Source organism: Sus scrofa, chromosome 11 (genome assembly GCF_054392235.1).
Source record: "Sus scrofa isolate SSC_HxYL_T2T_F1_AM1 chromosome 11, Sscrofa_HxYL_maternal_Yorkshire_Landrace_v2.0, whole genome shotgun sequence".
NCBI lineage: Eukaryota > Metazoa > Chordata > Mammalia > Artiodactyla > Suidae > Sus > Sus scrofa.
In genome coordinates this window covers 73,822,504-73,839,851 of record NC_139393.1, presented here as the reverse complement: position 1 = coordinate 73,839,851, position 17,348 = coordinate 73,822,504, and the positions used below count along the sequence as shown (strand labels likewise).

Genomic DNA, 17,348 nt, shown 5'->3' with positions numbered 1-17,348 from the left:
GCCTTGATGTAACTTCTCACTCAGTCACTATGAAATAGCCAGACACATTTTGCCAGTGTTTGTTTTTCTTCACTCTAAATGGAACCAATCCATGCGTCTTTAAGACAGACGTCTGTTCCGAGGCACTGGGGAAGGTGGGGACAACTGTGTCAGTGCTATGAACAGGTAACCTCTAAGGGGCTGGTGGGATACGAATAAATCAACACCAAGTTAAAAAGGGTAATAAAGCAAGGCAGGTGAGACATTTGTTTTCAAAATACATCCGTTTATATTCTTTTAAAAAATCAATACTTCTGGGAAACTCTGATAACTCTAACACACAGCAAAGAGGAGATAAAGGCACACCACATGAAACTTTAAAACACTGATGAAATTAGCCTGCCTCTCTGATAAAGGAAGCTTTCTGGTTTTTTTTCTTATGCTAAATGGTTTAAACTCTAAAGAGAAACAAAATACAGATCATTAAACACAGACTGGTAACTGCGGTTTTAGGTTTCGTAGTGGTTGTTCTAGTCACATGAAAACGGTCATCCTCTTAAATAGACAAGGACATTTTAAGCCCCATACGTTAACTCTAAAGCCAAATAAGCCTTCAGATCTACCAGTTCCTACGGCATTTCTACCATCTCTGAAATCAGTCTCAAGCAAGTGAAGCGATTGTACATAATCAAAAAGACAAATAAAAAAGGTTGGAACCTACCAATACTGGTAGCGGGTGTCATGCACAAAACTGACCCTGCATGTCATGCAATGGTAGGTGGAAAAAAAGTGGATAAAGGGAAAGAAACAGGTTAGCGGTTTAGAGTTAACATTCAAAGTGAGATTGAAGCACAACCAGAAATAAGTAGGGTTAGTGAACAGTCTTTTAGAGTCATTCACATTTTCAGTGCGGACACAAATATATCTGACTTATTTTAAGCCAATATTATTCAGCGTTCACTCCTTAGACTGCTTTTCACACTTTTGGTTCACAGCCATCAACATGATTCTAATAAGAATGACATGTGATAATGCAGCCGTCTCCTTCCTCTAAGACCACACAGTATCTTACAGACATTCTCAAGTTCATCCTCCGAGGTAGGAAGTGGGTATTTTACAGATGAAAAATCTGAGGCATAGTAACTACTCCAAGGTCATGCATGGTGGGAGTCAAGGGTAAGGCTAGAAATAGAATTCTGTTCCTAAATCCAGGTCAGGTTCTGTATTCACTAGATCACACTGACCTTATTGCATTAAAAGTTCGCTTGTTTTTTGGTTGTAAAATGTTTCGTTATCAGCAAAACCATGAAAATAAAAACAGCAATTAAGATGCCGTATCCTCCAAATCAAAGGGGTGCAGGTCAGGTGAATTTTAGATGACTGTTTAAAAGCCCCCAATGCAGAAAGACTGAGGTTCCTATTAAGAAATGACCTGTGTGTGTGTGTGTGTGGGTGGGTGGGTGTGTGTGTGTGTGTGGGTGTGTGTGTGCGTGTCCTGTTTTCTGCTACGAGATTCATTATGATACAGGCATGGTGACTAGCAATTCATACCACAGAGGCAAAACAGTGCAGAATTGGGGCTGGGGCAGAACTGGGGTGAGGGCTTTTGTTATGACTGCTACTAGGTGATCCCTGAGGGGGACCTCTGGCAAAACTCCTCGGAAATCTGAAGCTGGTGTCTAGGGACTGGGGCAGGGGAAGAGAGGCAGGGAGGATTTCAGCGCTTCCTTGGGAATAGCTGCCGTACCTGGGCATAGTCTTATTAATGTACTTGAATCAGGAACCTGACAGACTCTACGTATGTGGTAGAACACTGAAAAAAAGAACCTTATTGAAAGGCATTATCTACTTCTGCTTCAGCTCCTTAGAGTGAAAATCATGGTAACATAAGGATGTAGATAACTAAAGATTGGGTGTCATGTGGGTGCCAGAGAATTCGTTTGTATTGAGGGTAGGTGTCCCCACTTAGGGCTTTAGAACTGCCTTCTGAGGTTCTCGATGAGGAATCTGAGAGGTGTAGGTCTTTATTCTCTCTGCTGAACTAGTCGCACTGGAGGGGGGCTTTTTGCATGATCTGCATTTTGATCAGGCAAACGTTAACTAGTCAGCTAGCTAGTCTGGGCTCCTACTCCTGGGTGCTTCAGAACCTTTGTGCTACCAGAGCCAACCGAAAACACACACGCAAGTACTTCCAAATCCCATTCACAACACCCTATCTTTCTCCTTATTTGTTGGGGGGCTGCACCCATGGCATATAGAAGTTCCAGGCTAGGGGTCGAATTGGAGGTGCAGCTGCCGGCCTACACCACAGCCACAGCAATGGTGGATTCGAGCCATGTCTGTGACCTACACTGCAGCCCACAGCAATGCCAGGTCCTTAACCCACTGAGTGAGGCCAGGGATTGAATCTGTGTCCTCATGGATACTAGTTGGTTTTGTTTCCACTGCGCCACAAGGAACTCCCGGCCTTAGCTTTCTAATCTTCAATATCAAACTTCTGGAAAGTTAGCCACACACAAATTTTCACTTCCTTGCCCTCATTTATTCTTCCATCCTCTCCAATTTGACTTTCATTTTCACCTCTCCGCTCAAATTGCTACTGTCATCAAAGACCTTCATATTTCTGTAATCCGTAGGAGGCTTTCCATCTTCATCTAATCTCCTGAGTCATGGTAACATTTAGCACTTGGCTATTCTCTCCATAATAAATCACTCTTTTTCCTTGGATTTTCTGTCAACAGATACACACACACACACACACACACACACACACACACACACACACTCTGTATCTCTATATACTGGAGTTTTTTAGGGCTCGGTCTGGTTCCTTTTCATCTACTCTTACTTTTCTTCTAGTATATCATTCACTCCATGGTCTCATTCAATCTAGGATTTAAATACTATCTACGAGCTCAAAGCTTCCACATTCATTTATCCTGCCCAGATCGCTCCTGTAAGCTCCAGGAATTTCTGCGTAGCTGCTTCTCTGGTTTTCTACCTGGCTGTCTCACAAGCATCTCAAATGTAACATACCCAAGCCCTGCTCTTTCCCACAGAATGTTTCTCCACTTCAGGAAGGAAAGACATCACCGTCTTCCAGGTGGCCATCACCACTGACGGAGCAGCTCTAGCCTAATTCGAAAGTTCTCCCTGACACCACTTTCCCTTGTAAAATTCCCTGGTCCAGGGCACCAGTACGACAAAGCAACTCTGCTTCTAAAATGCATCTTGCATTTGTCTATCGGTCCATCTCTGCTGCTGAGTCTCACGTTGTGACCACCCTGATGTCTGGGCTTGGCGAGGCAGCAGCATCTTCACTTCCTGCTTCCTTTATCCTCCTGCCTCACCTTTAGTCCATTCTCCACTCTGCTCGTGGGGTAGACCTTCCCCGAAACAGATGAGTTCACTTATCCTCTGGAAAAGACTCCTTGCCTTCTCATTGCTTTTAGGATAAAGGTCCCCACGGCCTGTCTCTGACAATCTTCCCAACTGATCTATGCTCCTCTCCCCCGGCACCCAGCTCCAGACGGATGAGCCTTCCGTATCTCCGGACCAAACCCATCACGCTTTGCTCCTACTCCTGTGCTTCCACAAGCTGTCCCCTTTGCCCACCAGCATCGTTACCCCACTCTGCCTTTTCCAGCTCTCGAGGTACAGGTCGAGTCTCTAAACAACTATTCAATTGTTTTTTTACCTACCTCCGCACGCTACCTAACTCAGTTTCCTCTTTTAAGCCTTACTGAACTCTTCACTTTGTCATTCGCTTTACTCACGCAGAATTATCTACGACATGGCATTTATTGAACATCCACGTCTCCTCCACTGGAAACTCTGGGAGGGCAGGTTCACGTCTGCCTCTGTCCATGGAGCACAGAGTAGGTAGTCAGTCGAGTGAATGTTCTCAGCCACTGGTGACAGTGTGTTGGGAGCAGTGGGTTTTGTTCCTAAAATGTCTTAAAGTTACCCCGTTTGTGACTGATTTCATTTTAAAGTCAACCATGGCTGGATTTAAAGTTGTGCCTATAAAAATTCCATGTTATTTTCTCGCATTCCAATGTGGATGGGCTTTCTTGGGGCACTTTCCTTTCTCGGACACATGTGAATGTCCCTGGGTTGCGCGAACCCTTAACAGCAGCTCCTGCAGCCACCCTGGACCAGGATTGGTCAGGACCTTTGGCTTCAGTTCAGCAGGTGGCTGAAATGCTCGATCGAATTAATGCGATAAACATCTCCTGTGTCCTAAAAGTGACGTGAATGTTGGAAACACATAATATTGGCAGTGTGTGGTGATCTCAACTCCAGATTCTGGTCCTGAACTTCTTTTTAAGCCTCGTTCTGCCTTTTCCTCCCACTCTCATCCCTCCCCCCCCCCCTTCAGTACTTTATACCAGAGCTACAGCAGGTGACTTGCTACCCCTCAAGTGCCCTTCCTGGTCCACGCCGCTCCCCCTGCCCGCGATGCTCTCTCCACCTCCCATCCCAAGTAAAATTTCCCTTTCAAAGCCCTAAGCAATTCTCTCCTCCTTTGGAAAGTCCTTCTTTCTCCACATCCTTTGTCTCCACCACCTTGGGCACATCCAAGGGCCAAATCCGCTGCTTCTTTCTCCTTTGCTCCGGAGTAACTGCGCCCACTCCCTAAGGCAGCCCTTCGTGCTCTGCACTGTTCAGTTTCCACCTTGTTCTCGACTCCTTCGTATCCCTGCACTGGCTTTAGAGCCCCAAACAGACTATGTTTTCAAGAACTGCTTGCTAAATTGGGATAAATACAATTTGCTGGGGTTATACAGATTTACTTTTCACGAAATACTGACAAATCGTTCACCATGGTGTGTGATGACCGGACAGTTTCTGATCATTAGGCAATATTTGTGCTACACTTTCTGGTTCTCCTCATTCTGTATTTCCAATATAAAGAAATAAACCAAGGAGGGAGTCAGTGGGTTGTCTTAGCTCTGACTGACAGAAGCAGTTCACTAAAGCACTAATTCTATCAACGAAGACTTCCCAAGTGTTTTCTGCTGCAGCTGCACAAGTCTTTCACCTCTCGACTCCGTGAGTCAGAATCATCTAGACAATCCCATGAATTACATATTCCACTTTGCAGCATAGGGACAGCCTCAGTTTTCCCATCTGCAAAACGCCAGTGACCCTGCCTGCCACTGGTGGAGCGCTCTTGAAGAATGATGAGATGATGTCTCTACCAACACTTACAGTAACTCGGAATAAACCTGTCAGAGAGATGCCAAGAATCATTATACTGCTATTTTTGGACGTGTGTGGTTTTTGCCACTTTCCTAACATAGCAAAGAAAAAGTATAACTACTAGGTTAAAATAATTCCTATCAAAAAAGGAAAATTCCCACCCACTGCAAATGTGTTAGGGCATCAACCAGGGTGATAATTATATTAGTAGGGTTTTGGAGAAGAATCCCATATTTTGCATAATATTTTTTATTAATAACTCCACAGCCTGGAGGTAGAACTCCTAAAATCCAAAGGTGCATTGTGTCAATGGGAGAATTTTAGTAGCATGTCAAAAACTTCTCTATGAAAGGCCTTTTAATAAATGGTAACTACTTCCAGGAGAACAGAAAATATTTTTTGTTTCATATTTATGATAATTGCTAATGTAAAGCATTTATAGGAAAATCAAAACCTTTCACTTCAAAGCCAGTAAGCCCATCATCTACCAATTTAAAAAATTATTTTTGAACGTCATCACTTCATCTGCAGGGTTTCAAACAACGATTGATTGTTAACATATCATTTTAAATTAAGCTGAAAATGTGGCTTATGAGAAAGCCTGAAATAAAAACTGGAGCCAAAATAAAACTGGACTTTCTATTATGGATTTAAGTGAGGGAACGGTTATGCTAATTTTCTTTTGATGAACGTATTTTCTTTCATTGTTTAAGAGAAACATGTGAAAACTTATTAGAAATTGAAATACCACTTCAGAGCATGAGATCCACATGTTTGCTCACTATGATGTTTACATCATGGTAAACACGGAAACACTTCTCATCCACAGAATTAAGGGCTAGGACCCACTTTTCTGCTCCCAAAGCCCCTCAGTAGAGGGTTGCAGGACACACTGGAACAGTTCTTAATGAGTCCAGCAGAGGGCGGAAGTGCACAACCACAGCGGCTGGTCCAGCCTTTGGGTCCGAGATAACAGCGCATTTCATCAACTCTAATCGGGTCACGGCAAAAGGAATGTTATTCATTCCTGCTTTGGAAATCTTTAAATGGTTGCCAGGTGGAATATTTTTCAGCGAGAATTCTTTCAGTGATTTAGCGAATCAGTCATTATTGAACTGAAGTGTTAAATATGCGTCAGAGGCCTTGTCTTTGCACGGCTCAGCTCCAGGTTTTGGAGGCGCTCACAGGAAATGCTAGTGGCGTTACCCCCAGTCTTCAGAAACAGACTTGTCCTGTTGTGTTTTTCCCCTCAGTATATTCTCCCACAATTTTCTTCTCTTTAAATATCTAGTGACAAGGTCTATAAAATAAGACACTTGTAGAAATCACACAGGACACTGAGATGAGTTCACCTTCTAGTAATTATTTTATAAACATGTTATATCAAGTGGATTACCAGTACAATTACTGCTGTGCTATGACTTCACTGAAATGTCACTAATTAAGGTTGTACAAGAGTGAAGCCCCAATAAGCACTGATTTATTTTTTTCATTTTTATTTTTATTTTTTAATCTTTTTAGGGCCGCATCTGCGGCATATGGAGGTTCCCAGGCTAGGGGTCGAATTGCAGCTACAGCTGTGGGCCTATACCACAGCCATAGCAATGCAGGATCCCAGCAGCGTCTGCGACCTACAGCACAGCTCACGGCAATGCTGGATCCTTAAACCACTGAGCAAGGCCAGGGATCGAACCCACAAGCTCATGGTTCCTAGTCGGATTCATTTCTGCTGCACCATGATGGGAACGCCAATAAGTATGCATTTAGAGACTCACTCTACAAGCCTCTGAGTTTATGTAAGAGAAGAGCAGAACTAAAATAAGAAAACTAAATACAGAGAACTACTTTACTAATGTCATTTATATTTTTACTACAATAAATGATGTTAAGAGGTTCATGATTCATTTCAAAGTATAGATTTTATCTAAAGAATACAATAGAAATATTTATTCAACACCCTCCTATGTTAATTCCCGATTTGCTACTTGACTGAAAAGTCCAACCTTGCGGACTGGAGTCAGTGTGCTCTTTTTGATAAAACTGTTATTCACACTGACTGTCGAGCCTCTGTCATGGGATGAAAATTCCGACTTCAAGCTAAGAACTCAATGGACAGTCTCCTCACTAAGACCTAAGTCACTCCTCAGTTTTTTGTTCTTGTTTTTTGATACCCTAGCCAATTTTATTTCTTCTGCAAATATCATTCCTGCTTTTGGCAAAGACTACAAAGTCGAAACCCTTTGATAGTGACTCTTCGTGTTTGTATGTGGTGTGTGTGGGTCTGGGGTCAGGGAGGTGGGTAACGAAATGGAGGAAGGCCGGCGTGCCTCGCACTTCTGCTTCTTCCCTTTTATCTGATGTTTTAGGCCGCACTCTAGAGGCGGACTTTGTGGCCTCCATGAAGGGAGGCTGGCTGGTGTCATGTCATGTAAATCAAACTGGTCACAAGGAAATTGGGTTCTAAGCCTTTTTTCGCATTAGCAGTGCCACCTTGGGAAGTCACTTCGCATTTAGGGGGCCTCAGCTTTCTCATCTGTAAAACAATCAGTGAGACGAGGAGATCACTACAAATCCTTTAACCTTTAGGATTCTATGATTAATGGATTTCATTGCTTAGTGGAATGACAGAGTTAGAGCACCTCAGCACCTAATATTATCAGGCATTGGCTCAGAAACTGAGGATAAGAGTTCTCTATATTTGTGAACTTGGTGGAGGTCGAGAAGGATGGTGAAAGAGAAAGAATGGATGTAAAAATATGAGTAGAGGATTGCTTTAATTTGAATAGCCTTGTTTTTTTAGTGCTCTAAATAGGAATAGGAAAAAAAAGGTTAGTATTTACTGGACTTGCTATTTTTAGGTCATTCAGGGTTAATGACAAATTTCAATTGTCACACATAAAAGGTCTTATTTACATAAACAGTTTTACACAGCATGTGTAAATGCAAGAAACCAAAAGCCCTAACTGCTATTTGCTCCTCGTGTGTTCCGTCTGTCACTTAACTCTGTAAAATATTTGGCTTTAGAATCCTAGCCGTCTTTAGCTCTCATTCCAAGCAAGGTAAATTTACCTAGACAGCTAGGACAGTGATGAGTTTCAGGCTGTATTTATCGTACCTTTCAAAGCAAACTAGATGCCACCAAACAGCTTAAAGGAATGAGAAGAAAGCACATGACCGGAGGGCACACGGACACAGGACTTGGGACGGTCAGGCACGTACCTGTTGGAATAAACGCCGTGTGTTGCTGCAGCTGAGCACTGGTGAGAGCCTGCTGGTAGTGCAAGACGCTGGGATTAAAGACGGTGCTGGCACCGTTGCTTTTTTCAAGTGCTTGTCTCTTTGGTAAAGGATGAAGAGCACCAGGAGGAAAGGCCTGTAAGTGAAGAATCGGATAAGACATGTATAACTCAAAGTTACACCCAGCTTCCGTGTCCACAGAGATCACCAATTGCAACATTCTTTTTTAAAACGACAGCTAAGGAGATGCCTCTGCCATGCACCTTAAATTTAAACAGCGGCAATGTCGAATGAGTGAGAATTTGTTATTGAGAGCGAAAGCATGATTTCTGTAACCCAAAACGGTAGCATCTTAACTACGGAAAAGAAAAACTCTCAAGCAACAACAACAAAAATGACTTGAGCTTTTAAAATGAGTTAAACTATTCTAAGGGGTGGGGGAGAAGCATTTGTGTTATTATTAATACCTATTCTTTTCTCTAACTAAATGGCAATTTCTTGAATTTAAAGGTTAATTAGAATTATACTGAGCATTTTCCGAGCCAAGTAATTTAAATTTGCTTCACTCTTTTGGGAAAGGTATTAAAATTTGTTAGGATTAATTCATTTCATACATCACATGGGACAACAAGATGGCTAAACACCTTATTGATTTTTTTTCATTAATTAATAATAAGATTGTTTGCAACCAATACTTTACAAGTAATACAAATCTCAGATGGTTTTCTGAAAAGCTACATGCAAAGCGAAAGGTGAAAGGTCAAAGTACCAGGTCTACAGATGCTTCGAGAGGTCGCTTCATTGCTTTGGCAGTCGACTGAGTCTTTTAATAACAGGCAGCGAGCACATGATGGCAGTGGGCCAATGGGATTCAAGCGAATTAACATACAGGTAAACAGCAAGCAGAGGTGCATCATGGGAACGGCATTGCATTGTGGATAGGTGAGAAGGAAAAAAATATTCTGAATGCAATATACAACGTACAAAACACTAGGCATGCACAACAACAAAAATGTTCTCTAAAGAAATGAATATTACACCTTAAATTAGTATTGAAGCAAAAATGCATCTACTATACCTTAGTTAAAAGCATATAAGAGAGTAAAATATAGATGTTTGAAATTCAGGAAAGTTAATTAAAACAGCAGCTTGCATACACACCATAAGCATTTTTTATATTGCTTCAGAAAAAAATGCAAAACTTTTAAGGGCCATGGGATTGAAGAACTTCTGATAAGTTAGCTCTCAAATATGAATACACTAAGTACAAGATCCAAGTTGAAAAAAAAAGATGGTCTTTTTACCTTTTATAAAAATAATTTTTAGTAATGATCTAGCCTAACAAAATGAAGCAGCAAACTGAGACAAACAATTCAGGCAAAAAAATATTCAAACACAAGATTATTTAGGCAAAACTGTTTGGGTTTGGATCTTAATTTTTTGTCTGAATTATGTGGATAATTGTCTCAGTTTTTCTCTTCACTCTGCTAGTGTGGATCTGGCAACATAGAATAAAGTTCCAGACTTGAGTTTTAATTTCGAATACTAAGGGTCTCAAATTTCCCGCTTTTATTCCATCGGACAGTTTCTAATGACTAACTTATCATCCATTCTGTGTTTTTCACCACATTTGAAATTTTAATTCAATTTATCACAAACAACTTACCGGAGGATTACATTAAGAAAATACCCTTTAGAGGGTTTTTAAAGTCCTTGGGTATGAAAATGATTTATATTCAGTAATTCTATTTGTATTTTTAACTATGACCAACCCAGTTAATGAGATGTGGAACTCTTGGTTAGAACAAATAGCAAACAGCTAAAAAATAGCAAAGAACTGCTTGAAATGTTAGAAGTAAAATAATATCTTTAACTTATAACCATACTTGTGGGCAGATAGTTTCATTTCAACAGCTGAAATAATAGCAAGTAGTGATTGATTGAGACCACGATGAAAAAATTTTCCTATTCCTTGATACTGTTGTAAAAATCTAAAAATTTTGTGATGGAATTCTATGAAAACAAAGAAATTCAAAGAAATAGCTCCAATGCAAATAAAAAATGAAACACCCCTTTTCTATGTTGTGCACAATAGGTAAATCCCTAAGGTTTTGTATCATGAGTACAAAATGGTTTATACTAAAGTTGGGTTACAGCTATGGCATTTGAAAGAAAATGGGATGGTATTTAACTTTCAAAATAGGAAACAATGATATTTTCCTTGGCAAATAAAGAGCTGCTTGTCATGATTTAATATGCAGGATTAAAAGTATGGAAGTGATAGGAGATAAAGACCTCGGGCCGGGGGTTGGGGGGAGACTAGAGATAAAGTGGAAAGGGCCCTGGGTAGCGAGGAGTTTGGAATGGCCAAGGGGGAAAGGTTCCGGAAGACAGTCTGGATAGAGGCCATGGAATAACAGGAAGTCACTGTTCTGGAAGCAGAACTGTGAACATTTTAGAACATTTGAAAAACCACCTTCACAATAAGAAAAGCTTCTTTGTAACTGAATGTTCTTTCCTCAATTCCACTGCCACGATGTAATTTTTGTGACACCACCTTTAACATCTTTCATTCCTATAGTTTTACTTTGCTCAATAATGCTTTTTTTTTTTTTTTTTTGGGCCTATGTTAGGCTGTACTAACCACCTAAGGCTGCATAGACTGCTCTGGTAGAGGCACGAAGACCAATACCTGGATGGTTAGAGTCAGAATCATTTGGGCCTCAACTTCCTGGATTCAATTCCCCCCACTTTCCCAGTCCTTGGGAGTTAAGAGGACAAATCTACTCTTGGGTTGATTGTTTCTGTGATGCCAACTAGAGGAGTGGTCACGTCTCTGAGGGCTGGTATTTATGAACAAAATTTTAACTTAACGAAATAATTTAAACAAGTCCCTAACTAGAAAAAGAAACACTACATATTTCTCCTTAGGACGATCGCCTGAAAGGTAACATTCTCCTTTTTCTGAGCTTAGGTTGAGGAAATGTAATTTTGACAGAAATTATAATAATCAAGGAATTTAAAGAAGCTGAGAGCTGGACAGTGGCAGCATCTCCCGTTCTACCGCTCCTTGTATCTTTATCAGAGGCAAACAGCTTGTCATCTCAAGGAAACACCAGGTCAAGTTAATATCTCACACCTCACACTTTGAGGCGCATGTGCAGACTGTATTTTAAAAAACTGTATGGACGGATAACCATGTTGTAATATCGCTTTGTAGCACATAGCTGTTCTGCTTTAGAGGATATTATTTGGCTGCAGGCATTTGTTCATCCATATTGAAAGATCTTCAGGCTTAGAACAGACTTTAGCGATCACGAGGCCTGGTGCATCTTGGGAGCTTCCTTAGGCAGTGATGCAGAGAATGAGGTTCTCTTTCATTGAGCCCCTACTATGTGCTAGGCATTGGCTATCCATTCTTGCTGGCGTCGCCCAAATTCCTGAGCCTCTGTCCTCTCTGGGCCTCCTCCAGCCTTGTGTACATGCAGACTGGTTTTTCATTTTCTGGATCAAAGAGCAAACTAGGTCTTGGCAGGCAAGTCAAGGCAAGCAAGCCATGGGCCCGGCATTGCAGGCGAAGACCAAGCATGAGGAGTCAGGCAGTGCTGATGACAGTAATCAGAGCTGCCACTTTAATGAGGTCGAAAAGGGTGTGGACAAGTAGGATGGCATTCCAAGTCCCCGCACATGTTTTCCTGAGCAACTGAAACTTATCTAGCAGATGGCAGCTGGTCCTGCTTTATTTTACAAAATAGGTATCTCCTGGTATAGCCCCATTTTGGGTGGGTGGGTGGGTGTGTGTGTGGGTGTGGGTGTGTGTGTGTGTGTGTGTGTGTGAAGACAGACTGCTTGCTTGAAGATCAGATACCCTTTTGTGTTCAAATTACCAAAGAGAAGCTCTGTCTGGCTTATTTTCACATTGGAAAAATTCTGGTGAGGAAGTCGCTCATGTTTGAAGAGGTATGATAAAAGAATGAGACTCCAAAGGAAAGAAATGTCTCTTTTTCTGGAATCAAAGCTTTCCCTTCCTTTCCAGGGGTCAAGTAATCAAAAAAGGGGAAATCCCTGGACCGTGAGAAAAATGGCACCATAGAAACTCTCGGTGTTCAGATACGGACCTCAGGTGAATGGAATACCAACATCTGCCTGCACCCGTCACTCCCACTTGCTCTTTTAAACAGGGAAATAAACTCATCGTTTTTCTTTGGTGTACCACATGGTCTTGCTGCTAGATCAAGAATACTTTCTCATCCAGTTTTTCCTCTCACTTCAGTTAAAAAAGACATGACAGAGGGAATGACGCTCACGGTATTGTCAGAGAGAAGCTGGCTTTTGTTCGGAAACTCCATTCCTATGGGGTGTCTCTGATGCGGCTGCAAGGTCACTCGAAGTATCACGGCTCCAAATTTGGGCCCAGGGGAACAACCTAGCAAACGACGGTAACTCAGCACACCGACGTCCACCGCCACCAGCTTGGTGAGTCTGATGCGGAAACGCACAGACGGGCCCAGAGCCGGGCATGGTCTTGATTGAAAGACGGCGGGCTGGGCGGGTAAATGACCGTTTCTTCGCTCTCTCCATCAGCGCAGGCCTTCCACCCTTGACATGTTCTGGGCGCACTGTTCCTTCAATGATGGAAGAACACATTGACTGGGGATGTTGGAACAGGGGCCTCTGGGGAACAGGCAGCTAAATCCAGGCTCAGAGACGCTCAGGGCTCAGCGCTGACGGTCACTGTTAGGGCTGCTGGTTTGCTGTATGTGTCAGGTTTTTGAGGTAAGAGACTAATTTTTTCCAGACGCTTGTCTTGTACTCCAGTGGCCTGAGACGGCCATGGTGATGGGGGCTGAGCCAATCGCGACATGCTATGACTCTGACCACAGGACGGCCACCAAAGCGACCCTGCTTTTTTGTTTGTTTTGTTTTCTAAGTAGAGCTAGAGTAGAAGACACTGTTTCCTCTCGAGTCAGACGATGTAAGGATGTGTCCTTAGAGGAGGTGTCAAAGCCACGGTCCGTGTCGCCTGGAGAAGCTGGTCTTAGACGATGGAGCTGATACACCAAGAGAAACCGAAAAAAAGAAAAGCAAGGGGCCCGCTGGGTTTCAAGTTTCGGGATCCAGGCGCCTCTGAGCCCTGTTTCACCTCCGCTCTCTTGGGAGGGCACTGAAGGATCTAGTAAAGGCTACTTTGCCATTGAAGCTTCTCCATGCGAGCGTCTGCCTCTTGCAGCCAGAGTCCCGACTAGCCTTGGGGAAATCCCTGATACCTAGTTAGGACTTCTAACATGAGCTCGAGGTCAAAACGTGGTTCTCTGTGCCCAACCATCCACACACTAGTTAGAATAAATCGGGGCTGGCCTAAAAGAATGACTGCAATGAAAAACATTTTACTTTTCAGAGGATGAAGTCTTCACTAAGTGGATAGGAAGATGGATTCCACCCTGCAGAAATGTCCAGAAGACCTCATTTGCTCTCCAAAAGAATTCTTTTTTTCATCAGCATTAAGTGACCAATTTATTCTCCTCTCCTCTACAGGCCCCTCACCCACTGCTCCTATTTATAATCAGTCTTCAAGACCACCCTTTTACTAGAACAAAAGTGGGGAGAATTTATCTATATTGTACTGACTCTCCTATCTGGATGCATACATTCCCACAAATACAGAAACTCACACATCCAGAAAAATCACTGTTCTGTCCAGTGACAGAAGAATGAGAAGGGCATGAGGAAAAAACCCTACAGGGACAAGGACTCTGAGAAGAAACCGTGAGAGAGATGAGGGATCCCCGTGTTCAGGTTACTTGGAAATAAGCTGAGATTAGAGAGGTCTGAATAACCGTACAGGCCACACGCAGCGGAGATGACGGAGGGTCAGGCTCTACGCCTTCCTCCCTGAATCTCTCTTTATAAACATTTATGGAAAGAGTGGTGACCTCGTTTGTATAACAGCTCCCGTTGCATTTTGATCCGTTATCAGTGCATGAGGTGATGGTCCCTGGCTAGAACAATGTGTTTTAAAATCTATCTTTCATCTCTGAAGCCATATCCATCTCCCCCAAGGGACACCTGGCCACCGAGTCTTGCCCCGTTGGGCCCCATTACGCATTTCCACCCTGTCACTGAGGAGCATTATTGCTGTCACTTACTAAACTGAGCTCCCCAAGGGCAAGGAGAGCTGCCTAATTTATTCCACCCAGCAAGTGCCTGATGTGGGGCAAGTCTCATTATATGTTTTGAACAAATGGATGCCCAGTACCTATCATATATTAAAATAGACTTCTGACAAACCAGAGGTCTCACATGTAAACACATTCATTATTCCACAACCCAGTGAGGTGGTTCTCAAACTTTGCTGCCGACTAGCATCACCTAGGGGCTTCAGAGAAAAAAACCAAAAAACCAAACACCTGCTCAGGTCAGGAGGAGACCAATTAAATACTTGGGGAAGGGGCTGATGTTAGAACCTTTCAAGACCCCTTAGGTAATTCCAGAATGTAGCCAAGTTTAAGTGTTCTGGACAGGTGCTTCTCAAATGTTAACATGTGTACAAAACACCTGGGGATATTTTAAAATTCGAATTCTGGTCCCAAAGGTCTAGGGTGGGGCCTGAGAGTGGAGCAGTAACAGGCTCCCAAGGGTGCAGGGGCGGCGGCCGCTGTCTCTAAGGGACAGTACGGTGACTCAGGGACTTGAGCCTGGGTTCCAGGTCCCCCTCCCCCCTTTTTTTTTCTTCTTTTTTTTTAAAGCACCAGACATACAGCTCATCTTCATGGTTCACCAGGAGTTTCGTTCAGGGGGAGAGTTTGTTTGAAGCAGGGCCCTTGTGATAAGTAACCCAAGAGAAGAGTGGAACATAGATCGGGGCGTAGGGGAGAGCCGGTGAGCGCCCGGTGCGGGCTCCTGGGCGGGGAGCCGCGGCTGCTCGGCCGGTCGGGTCCCGGGCCGAGCCCGGGGGGTGGGGGGCGGGGGGAAGACGCCCGTCCCCGCCCTGGGTTCCCTGCGCCTGAGGGATTTACCTATTGTGCCGGAGAAGGGAAGGAGGGGGGAACGGAACACAACAGAACGGGGAGACCAGGACGGAGGGGAGGCAGCGGAGCAGCGGGGGCGGCAGCCCTCCCTGTCCCCGCGGCCCGGGGCTGCGGCTCCGGGCTCGCGGCCGGGAAGGTGCGCGGCGCGCGCGCCCCACTTACCATGACTGTGGCCGCGGCCGCGGCTGCCTGGGCGGCCACCGCGGCCTGGTTGGCTTGGTGCTGCGCAGCTTTGATTTTGGCCTGCAAGTGTGCAGGAGGGTGAAAATATTTGCATTTCTCCCTCATGCAACGCCCCTTTATGTAATCCATACAAACGGTTACGGTGTTGTCGTTTGTGTCGATCATGGTGCTGTCGGCGGGGTGCGCAAAGCGGCAGTCGGTCTCTCCCCGGGCGCAGTTTCCGCGCTGGAACTCCCTGCAGACCTGGGACACGGGGGAGAAGAGCACACGATGCGGCAGGGGGCCCGAGCGCCGCGCAGGCTGCCTCGGCGAGCGCCGCGTGGAGGTGAGAGAGAAAGAGAGGTCCACGCGCTTCCTTTCTTTTCATGGCGGCTTTTGCGCCCTTTACAGCAAGAGTTCAGTTATCCAGAAAGCAAGACCCGGAGCCCCTGGCAAACTAGTTTTGCCTTCTGCTTCACTCTCTTTCCTGGGGTGAGAATCTATATCAAGGAAGCGAGTAAAAAAAAAATCTACAGTCTAGCTGCAATAACAAAAAAAAAAAAAAAAAAAAATCAACAAACCCTCCACTGGCCTTGGGTTTTATTTATCTATAGAAAGAAAAAAGGAAGAGAGGGAGAGAAAGAAAATATTCTATTTTATATACTAATTTGGAATAGATATAAAACTGGGACATCTACACATATCCACGTCTTCTTCCACCATGACACCTGTGCGCTGTTACAGGGTTTTCTGCACGGAGGAATAATTTCACCAGAGATCAAGCCACAAGGTCATGGCTGCACAACCTTGAGGGGGCCTTGCAAACCCGTTCCTCCTCTAGGACGATGGGAAGTGGGGGTGGGGTGACTGAATACTCTAGTTTTCCCATAGGTGTCACCTGCTCTACAAAGATAAGGTAAGTTTATTACCATCAATTAGAAGAACTACAACATCTAAGACACTAAAACTTTCATCTAAAGTCACAATAGTATTATTTTTTGACAGCACAGAAAGAAGATAAAGAAAAGAGGAAAAGGAGAGAAATAGGGGAAGAGATAAAGGGAAAGAAATGAAAGGAGGGGAGGAGCATAGAGTTTGACGTGTTTCAGTATTGTTTCGCTTTTACTCCTCAATCCTTAATTATCCTGAAATCTTAGGATCATGCTCCATCCGCTGAGCATGCTCATGGATCAAAGAGTTTACAAAAAATTTTTCTTTGGAATTTACCGGGTATTCTTAATCTTGCGCTTAATATTGATAACATGAACGACACAAATAACATAAACACATAATACATATATTTATAAATATCATTGTCAGGGAAGAACTGCTAGTAAAATTGTAAGTGATGTTCTTCCCAGGCTCCACCCCCAAAGTCGATGTGCTTAACGTGGTGGTTCATATCTTGATCCTTTGCGACATCATAGGAAGGGTCACTGACATGACTCAAGCCTTGTGAGAGTCAAACGTACTCGGGAAATAGAGTTTCACTGACCAGGGGCCAAGCGAGTTTAAAGGATCAATCACAAAATTATTCATTGCTTCCTTCTAACTTTGGAGCGTTATCCCACATTCCATCTTTAGCTCATGAAATGTACAAAATAAAAGTTACTAAGATGTTCCCACAGATTCTGAGCAAGCCTCCCCCTATGCGTGGAGTGACTTCAGGCTGAGACTGCATGAGCGTAGACCAGCTCTCAGTCATTCACCTGGGGGCTCTGTGTGCAGCCAGCTTCA

The 17,348-nt window shown here is 43.7% G+C and overlaps 1 protein-coding gene and 1 long non-coding RNA gene across 34 annotated transcripts in view; one reads left to right on the top strand and one right to left on the bottom strand.

Moving 5' to 3' along the window:
• Positions 1–17,348, bottom strand: part of MBNL2 (muscleblind like splicing regulator 2) — a 159,849-nt gene that overhangs the window by 28,071 nt on the left and 114,430 nt on the right. For 9 of the 28 annotated variants that reach the window (XM_021065813.2, XM_021065810.2, XM_021065812.2 and 6 more), the window contains 2 exons: positions 15,612–15,875; positions 8,404–8,557 (listed from right to left, as the gene is read on the bottom strand). In XM_021065813.2, coding sequence (XP_020921472.1) covers positions 8,404–8,557; positions 15,612–15,875 — 418 coding nt within the window. Of the gene's footprint in view, positions 1–700; positions 737–8,403; positions 8,558–9,190; positions 9,245–15,611; positions 15,876–17,348 lie in introns of all 28 variants that reach the window. The other 19 variants (XM_084982157.1, XM_084982156.1, XM_021065805.2 and 16 more) reach the window with 3 other exon arrangements.
• LOC110255848 (uncharacterized) overlaps positions 1–17,348 on the top strand; it is a 131,323-nt gene that overhangs the window by 64,510 nt on the left and 49,465 nt on the right. For 3 of the 6 annotated variants that reach the window (XR_014819775.1, XR_014819776.1, XR_014819774.1), the window contains exon 4: positions 12,458–12,632. The exons of the other annotated variants lie outside the window; for them this stretch is intronic. This is a non-coding gene — a long non-coding RNA (uncharacterized LOC110255848). Of the gene's footprint in view, positions 1–12,457; positions 12,633–17,348 lie in introns of those variants that run through there. 6 annotated transcript variants of the gene reach the window in all.